The sequence below is a fragment of the Chaetura pelagica genome, unplaced genomic scaffold (assembly GCF_000747805.2).
Source record: "Chaetura pelagica isolate M959 unplaced genomic scaffold, ChaPel_1.0 scaffold149, whole genome shotgun sequence".
Taxonomy (NCBI): Eukaryota; Metazoa; Chordata; class Aves; order Apodiformes; family Apodidae; genus Chaetura; species Chaetura pelagica.
In genome coordinates this window covers 55,245-66,096 of record NW_009954411.1, presented here as the reverse complement: position 1 = coordinate 66,096, position 10,852 = coordinate 55,245, and the positions used below count along the sequence as shown (strand labels likewise).

The 10,852-nt window shown below is 52.3% G+C and overlaps 1 protein-coding gene across 1 annotated transcript in view; it reads right to left on the bottom strand.

Annotated features, from left to right (window-relative positions):
* The window catches only part of LOC104394734 (oxysterol-binding protein 2-like), a 98,812-nt gene that overhangs the window by 70,597 nt on the left and 17,363 nt on the right, over positions 1–10,852 (bottom strand). Inside the window, exon 2 of the mRNA XM_010004369.1 lies at positions 8,675–8,883. Within this exon, the coding sequence (XP_010002671.1) occupies positions 8,675–8,883 (209 nt within the window). The remainder of the gene's footprint in view (positions 1–8,674; positions 8,884–10,852) is intronic.

The window sequence follows — 10,852 nt, the reverse complement described above, 5'->3', positions numbered from 1 at the left end:
AGGGGGAGGGAGGCAGGCCCCAGGCTGCCAGTCCCTATGGCAGTACAAGGAGCACCCCAGCCCTCTGCTTCCACCGGACTGCTCCAAGGACCCTGGTGCACCCTGTCTGCAAACCAACCCCTGCCACCTCCTCATTCAAAAGGATAAAAAACCCAACATCAATGCAAACCAAAGCTATTGCCTCTGTTCTCCTGCAGGTCCTGTTCAAAAGCAGCCAACACGGTGCAGAGCAAAGCCAAAGGGATCAGGTGATTAATCCCCCCCACAATGGGGCACAGGAGCAGATCCAAGCCATGGGCTGCTCTGCCTGGGTCTCAGCATTTCCATGGCATTGGCTTTTGAGCTGGAGAGCAGCCAGCACCAGGCCATGCCCCACCTACTGCCCAAATTAGTGCAGAGGCAACAGCTCCTTGGTTCCTTCACACACTCGAAAGGACACAGAAGCAAAACTTCATCCCTGCAAGTGAAGGACAGGACCCTTCACAAGCTGCTTCAAACCCAAGTGAAGCAACCAAGTGCCATTTGTCACTCACCAAGTGAAAGAATGAAACATAAGTTCAGGTAAAACGTGCTCCAGGGGAAGTTTAAGCTGGATATTAGGAAGGACTTCCTCATGGAGAGGGTGATTAGACATTGGAATGGACCTGAAGGGAGGCTGTGGTCAGGTGGGGGGTCAGGATCTTCTCCCAGGCAACTAGCAACAAGACAAGAGGCCATGGCCTCAAGCTGCTCCAGTGAAGCTTTGGGTTGGATATTAGGAAGCACTTCCTCATGGAGAGGGTGATCAGACATTGGATGGAATGCCCAGGGAAGTGGTGGAGGCACCATCCCTGGAGGTGTTCAAGGAAAGGCAGGAGGTGGCACTTAGTGCCGTGGTCTGGAGATGTGGGGGTGTTGGTCATGGGCTGGACTTGATGATCTTGAAGGTCTTTTCCAGACTTGGTGATGCTGTGATCCTGTGTGCACGGCTTCCCAGGCTGCACCAATTTCTGCTTTGCTGTCCTGATGAACTGCTTGCAGACTGTGATAAATCCTTTTGTCAAGGAAATGTGTGGAAGTGAGGAAATCAAATAAAAGCAACCAAAAAAAGCCATGAAGCATTAGACAAAGGAAACATTTATTTACAAGCAGCTGAAAAACATGAAATTATGGAAATAACACTTGCTCAGGCCATGTCCTCACACACAGCACATAGTGGTGACTGTCCAGAGTGCAGGGTGAGAGGTCAAGAAATCATAAAAAGAAACACAGAACATGGGCACAGGAATAAAACAGCAACACAATATACAGCCCTTTTGAAAACAAGAACAAATTTGTAGTAAGTATGAGCACAGCAAAATGGCAAGTGTTCTGTCCCTGCTGTTCCTTGATACTTACCCACTCATCAGTAGCACAACCCCCACAGTAAATATTTATCCCTCTCCCATTTTTGCTGGTGAAGCATTTGCTTTTCAGCTTGCCAAGGGGAGAAATGAGCTGGTACCTACTGCTACAGTCTCCCTTAGCCCCTTAACTCTGTCCAACCTCCACCTCCTACAGCCACAACGAATGACTGAGCAGGGATCAGGAAGGATTTTTCCTTCCCTGTGTTACTTGCACCAAACTCCTCACACATCAGCTCAGCCCAAAAAGAGCCTTTTCCCTCGTTGCACCCATCTCAGGTCCCCCTTGCACAACCCTGCCAGCTTTGCAGAGGGAAGAAGGGGCTGCAATGGCTGGGGGGGCTCCAGGCAGCACCACGGTGCCAGCAGGAGTCAGCAGACCCAGAATACTTGCAAGCCACCAGCAGCAGCCCCAGGCAGAGAGGATCCTGCACAGGAGCCACAGCAGCACTCACACACTTGTAGCTTAAAAAGGAACCAAGTGGGTTATAATTTCTCAGCAATGCTTGTCCTGTCCTTCAAAAACTAAAATTTAAAAATTCATAAATAAAATCAAAGGTTTCCTTGAAGATCACCATGAAAACAAGTTTTCACTCCAAAAGTTCTAAAAAATCAGTGGCATCTCACAGACCTTGCTGCACATCTCAGGTCTTGGCTGACAGTTGATCCCCTCCTGCTGCACATCCCATTCCCCCTCCTCCAGCAGGAGCACCTTCCCAGGCAGCCGTGTGGGAGCAAAGGCTCCTGCTGCTGCTGCAGTCCTTAGAAATTCCTCACCCCTTCCCTTCTCTGCACTGGCAAGGCTCAACTATTTCATTTCAGGGTGTATGAAAGCAGCCTCACCTATGTCACTGAGTACACAGGAGCCCAAAAAGCTAAAAAAAAGCAGCTGCAGGGAGCTGGGTCACCCCCCGGAGCACAGCTCACCACACACAGCCCACTTCTCCTGCACCTGCATTTTAGAAGCCTTACAACCTGCTTCCTGAGTCTGTGCCCCAGATCTGCCCAAGCTCAGAAGGGCAGGGCAACTGCTCAGAAAGTGAAGCACCAGGATTCCACCCCCAGCACCTTCCCCCAGACAGCAGGACTGAGGTGGTGGGGACATACCTGTGCTGCCAGGCAGGGGTAAGGCATGTTCTGCAGGGTCACGAGTGGGGCGGGGGGGTTGGAAGGGTCCTCTGGGGATCATCTAGTCCAACCCCTGCTAGAGCCGGATCCGCTAGAGCAGATCCCACAGGAACACATCCAAACAGGTTGGGAATGTCTCCAGAGAAGGAGACTCCACAGCCTCCCTGGGCAGCCTGTGCCAGGTTCTGTCACCCTCACAGGAAAGAGGTTTCTCCTCATGTTTAATTTGAACCTCCTGTGCTCCAGCTTGTGCCCATTGCCCCTTGTCCTCTCACTGGGCACCCCTGAGAAGAGTCTGGTCCTATCCCCTGACACCCCCTGTAGATACTGATCAGTGTTGATGAGATACCCCCTCAGCCTCCTCCTCTAGCTGAGCAGCCCCAGCTCTCCCAGCCTTTCCTCACAGGCAGATGCTCCAGCCCCTCAGCACCTCTGTGGTCTGTGCTGGACCCTCTCCAGTAGTTCCCTGTCCTTCATGAACTGGGGAGCCCAGAATTGGACACAGTATTCCAGATGCAGCCTCCAGAAGCAGAGCAGAGCACCATGAGCTGGGACAGCATTTTCCCTCCTTGCTCCCAAACCCCACACATATCCCACCTGCTCGCAACCCTGACACGTTCTGCTCCCCCAACAGTGCTCCCCAGGGGGTTGGTAAATTCTGAGAGCATCTGGGAGCATTTTACCAGTCTCCCCCTTGCCCTTCACCACAGCTGTTGCACATTAAACCCTCTGCCAAGGAGCCCAGGCAGCCCCACCAAGCAGCAGCGGCTCCTGCGCTCACTCTGGAGTCCGAGGCCGCAGCAGCCAAGGTGGCTGCCCTGAGCTCCCTGCTGGGATGGGTCATTTCTGCCATCACATAAGCACCATTTTCTCTGTTCCTTCACTATAAATTATTATCACCAATGAGATCTGAGACTGAGCAATCTCTGACCTAGATTGCACCTGAGGAACAGGGGAAGGGCAGCACCAGACTGAGTGGGTAATTCTACCCTGACATGCAAGTGAAGTGGAAATCACAAGGTGATTAAAAACAGATTTGCAAATAAAAAAAAAAAAAAAGGGGATGGCGAGCTGCGTGTTGTCCTGGCTTGTGAAATACAGGAAAATCCTTGAGATTCTCCCATCCTCCTCCTGTTTGCACTGCCAGGCTGAAGAAGGGAGCAGGCTGGAGGCTGTGCAGACCCTAGACAGTTCCCAGCCCATTCCATCCCACAGGATCTCCTCAGCTGCAGGTATCCAGACAATCTCACATGGAACTATCCCCCTGGGCCTCCCATTTCAAGGCCAACAAACTTCTCCAGCCGAGAAAAATTCCCAGACTGATGGAACAAAAACAGACAATCACTTCTTATTTTTCCTTCCCAACACTTGAATTTCCCAGAAGGTGCCAGATACATGTTCAGAGCACTTCAACCACCTGTATTTTACCAGAAGTCAGTGCTTCAGTTTGGGGCCATTGCCAACAGTCCCATCACTTGTGAATTCCCCCTGCGCTCAGCCCCAGCAGATGGGGAGGACCACAGCAACCTCCTGCACCTCCAAGCCCCAAAGCTCTTCTCTTGTCTCACAGAGGCACTTGGCTCCTCACGAGATGCCCAAGAACCTTGTCCCATCATGGGGGCAGATCTTGCCCCACACTTAAAAACGTTCCTGTGGCAAGGCAAGGGTTTGGCAATTGAGGAAAGGAGCTGCAGGAGACTGTGCCTGAGCCCTGCACCAGGATGGGGCTTTGCCCAGGGCTGTGACACCAGCCACCCCACCGAGGGGCTGGGGAAGTGAGGATTGTCTGTATGGTCTCTCCTCCCAGGTCACGTATCCACTACTGAAAGCAAAAGATTAAGAGATCAAAAGTATCACCCTGGAGAGAACAGAGGGTGGGAGAAGTCCACCAAAGCAACTAGAGATGGCTCTGGTAGCCCACCACCCCCATTTCCACAGGCTCTGCCACCCTCCAAATGCACCCTGCCCAGCACAGAGAAGCTGAAGCACTGAGTGCAGCTTGACAGCGATGGCCAAGACAGAGCAACCCATCCTGGTTCCAGCTGAAGAAGGAAGAGCAAAGGCAGAGCATCCTGCCAGCTGCAGGAGGGCACACAATTGAGCAGCAGAAGGCACTGGAAAGAGACAGGAATCATTAGGAGTGGGAAATCCAAGGAAACGGCTCCATTGCAGCAACACTGTCAATCCCATTTTCCATGGCAGCAGCTCCAGGCACAGTTAGCAGCAGCTGGCTCTCCTGGGAAAATCCAGACTCCAAGGATCAAAAGGGCAATGAGAAGAGGAAAGCAACTGGGTGCTGGCAGCCAGAACCTCCTCCAGCCACAAGCCCTGTGGACAGAGGGGAAAACAGTCCTCAGTGGGATAAAGAAACATCACCAGGAGGACGGGAAGAGGGAGCGTGCTTGTGAAAGAGCTGGAAATAGCAAGAGCTGTGACAGCAAGCACTGAGCTGGCATCAAGGACACAAGGACAACAACGATGGGGATTGTTTGGTCCTACCATGACCAGAGCACAAGCACAAGACAAGGCCACCTGGCCAGGAGCTTGTTGTGAGGGAAGGGGGAAGCAACAAGGGGACAATTGACAGAGCGGGCTGGGAGGGCTGCAGATGCTCCGGCGGTAGCACATTCCCAAGTCAGAATGACTTTTGCAAACAAACCCCTTCCTTGGAAAGAGGAAAATAACAGTGAAAATACATCAAGCAACAAAACCAACACTGCCAATAGAGCAACTAAAGGGAAAACTGAGGAATAATTATTATGAATCCTTTTTAACACTAGTACACAAGTACTGACCCCTCCTCCTTCCCTCTTTGCACCGCTCAACATTCCTGTTTCAGAGTCTCCAGACAATCCCTGTAAAGCTCCTTTCAATAACTCCTTGATTGCCAAGAAGAAATCAACCAATTAAGGCAGTAAGAACAACAAGACAACCAAAGCAGTCAATCTCTGTTATCCCAAATCCCAGACCCACACCACACACAGCCACACTGGGGTGTCGGTCACACAGCAAATTCTCTCTCAGGTGACACAGCCCCAAATCCTAGAATCCCAGACTCATTAAGGGACCTTAAAGATCATCTAGATCCAACCCCTTGCATGGGCAGGGACACCTCCCACCAGCCCAGGCTGCTCCAAGCCCCATCCAACCTGCCCTTCAACACTGCCAGCGATGGGGCAGCCACAGCTTCCCTGGGCAACCTGGGCCAGGCTCTCACCACCCTCACACCCAAGAATTCCCTCCTCATGTCCAACCTAGTGGAGAAGGCAGGAATTATTCAGGAAGTGACAGTAACAAACAGAGAGTGACAGGGAGCAGGACAGATTATAATTTTTAGGACAGACAAACAGCTCAGGGCCACACCAAGTCCACACCAGCTCTTCCCAAGGGGTGACCAGCTGCATGCTGTGTGGGCAACCTAAGTTTACTACAACTTCACCAATGCTTTATGAAACCAAACAGAAACAGGAACAGGAGGTTTGGCTGAGCAGAGGCTAGAGGAGAGACACCCAGCTGGGCCTGGGACCCTTCTGTCCTCGTGTTACACCACACATCTATTTTAGAGGAATTAAGCACCATGTGGGGATTGAGGAGAGAGTTAAACCAGCAGCTCAGCCCTACTCTCACTTTCTGCAGCTAATCCACCCGGTGTCACTAGGCAGGTTTCTCAGCAGTGAGGCAGGATGAGGACAGCAAACTCTCTCACCTGACACTTACCAGTAGTCACTGGTGTCCCAGCTCGCTACCAAAATAGTCCCGGCCCTGGGTAGGAAACCAGAGCTCCTCCAGTTACACACAGGAGGGAACAGCAAAGTCTCCCATATCATACTCTGTTTGGGTACAGGTTTTGCTATTTCTTAAAAATAGAAACAAAAATCGTTCCTGTGAGAACGGCACCTCTTGGTGCACAGCCCCAGCTGGCCAGCAGTCCAGTTAAAAACACCTTTGTGCCCGTTTATTTCGAGAGAACTACTGGGCCAAAAAGCCTCTTTTCATCAGTCTCCCAGTAGCCAAGACATCTGCAGAGTTAACTGGGTTTGCCAGCCCTGCTCCCCACCAAACCCCCAGTGCCAGGAGAGCAGTGAGGGACCACTGACCTCTGCAGGAACACAAGTGACTGCAGAGCCCCAACTCACAACTCTATGTCCAGCAGTGACTTCAGTGTGGCTCATTGTTAAAACATTCCCAAAAAGAGGTCAAGCTTTTTTCTTTTTTTTTTTTTTTTAATAATTCCACACAAACACACTGCTCCTATTTGGATGCAAGGAGAGAAGGACTCCAAAGGGCCTCAAAGCACCAGGAAGAAAGGACAGCCCTTCCCTCTCCCGGGTGCTCCTCACCCGCTCAGTCATACAGAGCCAAAAAGCTGCTTCAGACACAAGACTGCCCCAGCACTCAGCAGCTGGAGACACCTCAGAAGCAGTGACTCTAACCCAGCCATCTCCTCCCCAGATGTGCCACCTCCACCGGAGCCCCCAAGTTCCTGGGTCCCCATGAAAATGCCAAGGATGGGCTCCTGCCACGTCCCCCTGCAGTGGGCAGGGCTGCAGGCAGGGCCCATGAATGGAGATCTCCTTGTGTCCTTCCCCAGAAAGGCCGGCACCATTAGACACAAACCTGCTTCTCCATCCTCCTCACCTGCCCCCTGCAACGTTCTCACTGTCTCTGGGCTCCCAGATCCATCAATGCTCCCTCCTTGTCTGCATGAATCCATACAGCTGCTCACCACCCTTTGCACCCACCAGCCACAACGCTTCAACGGGGGGGTCTGTGGAGCAGCCCTGGGCAACACGAGGGTTTTGGGGATCACTCAGGATAAGAGGAGTCAACCCTGAAGACCTCCCAGGCGAGCAGACCTGCAGGAGCTAGGGACTTGCTCAGCAACCCAGAGCCAGCTCCCTCTGCTTATGAACACCCACCCCAGGCTCTGTGCAATGCCCAGTGCTCACAGGGACACAACACTAGGAGTCTTCTTTCAATTCAAGCAAAACAGTCAAACCTAACACACATCCATCCTTTATCTTAATTAAAAGATCTCTAATTGGGTCAAAACACCATCAGCCAGGTGAAAATTACAGTGTGAAGTAATTCAGCAATGTCCCCAGCACTACCCCCACAGCAGAAGGATTCTGTGCTCATTTAGAGAGTTTCAACCTCTCAGTCCAGGGGATAGTTTGGAACACCAGGAGTTTGTTCTGGTGGTGTCAGCACCCTGGCCTGGATCTCAGCGTTGCCACAAACAGCTGAGCCAGCCCTGCTGCCACCCTGTGCCCTGACAGCACAGCCTGAGCTGGCTGAAGTTGGGAACTCAGCAGCTCCAGAGCCTTAGGACAGGAAGTCTCTGCATTTGCTATTTTGATGTGAAGACAAACACCCTGGCGGCAGCACAGCCAGCAGCCCCCACCCCACCCCAGGGCCTGATGGCCAGAAGGGGTGGCCAGCTTTTTAACACAGCCATGGGCTTGGTATTCTGCAACCTTAAGCCATGCTTGTTTGTGGAAGAAAACCAAACATTAATCCCGGAAGAGTTATGAACACTGAAATATTTTGTTGGTTTAGCACCTAACGATCCATTACACCAGGGAGCAGTAAAAATGACACTCCAAGGAGGAGCTGTGTGACAGGCAGGGGGATGTGACAGCTTCACATAATGCAGCTGTCCCACATGTACACCAATAAATAGCACCCCATGGGGGAGAAGGGAACTCAGCTAAATGCATATCATTCATCCATCAAACTACCCTGAGCTCTGGGTGAATGGAAAGGCACAGCTCTGGCTCTGCGGGGTGAACTGGTGACTCTTGGAGAGCCTCTCCCAGCACTCCCCGTCCTCACAGACCAACCCCAAGTCTCCCGGAGAAGAGCACACACGTCTTTGCCTTCCAGAAGCAGCATCATCACTTCATTTTCACTGGCTCTCTCCAATCCACAGCCATTCCCAGGGCTTTTCAAGACCTGCTCAACGCTGCACGACCAGATGAGATGACATTTGGTGCACAAAGTATTGTTGAAAACCCCATGTGTCCCTGGGAACCACCCGCTCATTTTAACTGCCTGTGAAATAGGATCTGCCAGGGCTTTCTGCACGATTTAGCAAGCACAGAAGAGCTCCTTGGTGAGGAGGTTTCCAGAAGGATCCAGCTGCATGCCGAGACGCGCCCTACCTGACTGGTTGTTCCTCATGCGGATGGCCTTGGCTTTGGCCAGCTCCAGGGCTGTCACCCAGCGCTGCCTCTCCACTTCTGAGTTGGCCTTCAAGTGGTAGGTCCTTCCCCCGTTGGAAAGCACAATGTTACACGAGTCCTCCGTGTCGATGTGGGCCGTGGACAGGTTGATGGTCCCACGACACGTGTGGGCCATTTCTGCCTGTGTCCTGCACGGGAACAGAGGGAAAAGGAAGCATCAGAGCCCCTGCACCCAGCCTGTGCCCCTGCACCCCCCCAAGCAGCAGAGACCCATGGAAACTTCTCAAGCAGGCAGCAAGCACATTGAAGCCACCAGAGCTGGCCAAGCGCCTTGAACAGAAGAACAAGGGCAGGTTGCAGCACTCAGACTGACCTTGTTCCCCTTGTACAAGCATCACCCCAGCATTTAAGCTGCTGCCATGTCGATGCTTCTGGCTGCCCTAACAGTAAAATTACCAACTGCACAGCACTGGCCTTCCTCATCTCACTTGTATTGCTGCTTTTCTCCCTTCTCCTTGCTGTCACACCCCTAGCATCTAATATTTTGTGGCTCCTCATACCTCTCCATTCAATCACTGTCTTTTCTCTAGATGTGGAAAGATCCTGCATGCAAAGAACTCCCTTTGTAAGGCAAACAAAAGCAGCACAACCCCCCTAAGCTGTTAAAGCACCTTTACTTACTGGCAAAATTGCTTCCTCCTTCCCCAGGCTCACCCAGGCTTTTCTGGGGCTAATGTCCCAAAGAACCAGCCCTCCCACCCCCCAGCTGGGCATCACAGGGAGAACCCACCCTGCAGCAGGTCTGACCCACCACCATCCCACTGCTGACAGGACATTCAGGACTTCATGTCCAGGAGCCAAAGCCCCACATTGCACTGAGTATCTTCAGTTCCTGAAGGGGCTCCAGGAAACCTGGGGAGGGACTTGGGACAAGGGCAGGGAGGGATGGGATGAGGGGGAAAGGTTTTAAACTGGAAGAGGGAGATTGAGGTTAAACATTAGGAGGAAATTTGCTGCGAGGGTGGTGAGACCCTGGCCCAGGTTGCCCAGAGAAGCTGTGGTTGCCCCATCCCTGGCAGTGTTGAAGGGCAGGTTGGATGGGGCTTGGAGCAGCCTGGGCTGGTGGGAGGTGTCCCTTGCCTTTGTGTCCCTTGCAGTGGGGTGGGACTGGATGAGCTTTAAGGTTCCTCCCAACCCAAACCAGTCTGGGATTCTGTGTTGCCATCTCCATTGTTTGCCACCCATCCTTTATTCTGTCCATCCCCCTTGCCATCCTAATTCCGCTGTGCCCCACATCCTCCCCTCCATCCTCATTCCTCGCCCACCCTGACACCCTTCTCACTGCCTAGCACCCCCTTTCCCCCCATACCACACTGCCTGTCCCTCCCTGAAATCAAGGTTACAATAGACACACGTGGCACTGGGCTCCTTGCAGGTCCATCAATGCTCCCTGCTCCCATCAGCACCCACAAACCACATCCCACATGCACTTCCATTGCACAGTGAGGTGGGATCCTTCCCTTCTTGTCCATACTACCCACCCCGCTAAAGAGCTGATGTACAACAAGCATCATTAACACTCAGAAATTCCAGTTCCTCCATGTTGTCCTCCTCTCTGCTGCCAGTTCTCACTTCCCATGGCACAGTTTAATCCATCCTGCCCAGTGTGTTCACCATTTTCACCCACATAAGTACTCAAAGGTCCTAGGAGAGTTTTGAGGAGCCTAAATCCTCCCCACAGCCAGGTGACCATGCTGGGAGAAAGAGATGGAAGCAGAATGATGCTATTATAGAAGACATCAGCCTCATCTACTTTTAAATGCCCCTTATCCAAGTCATTCCTGGAATCCTCTTCCAACCCTTTTCCTCACATTAAGACGTGCTGGAACTGGGCAGATGTCAGACAATCATTGGCAGGATTTTCTGGTATTTCAGAAAAATCACATTGTTACCCTGTTGCTCACTGAGTTGCAGTAGCAGGAGGAATCTCAGTCATTTTGAGGAATCACCTGCTCCTTTCCTTCCCCCGGAGCCAAGCAGAACACTCCTTACCCAGGAACATCCCCACAGGGTGTCACCCCTTGGTTATTGGGATGGACACCTGCTCAAAACACCCCGGGGTGCAGGGGGAAGCTCCAGGCTGAGTGGCAGGGCAAG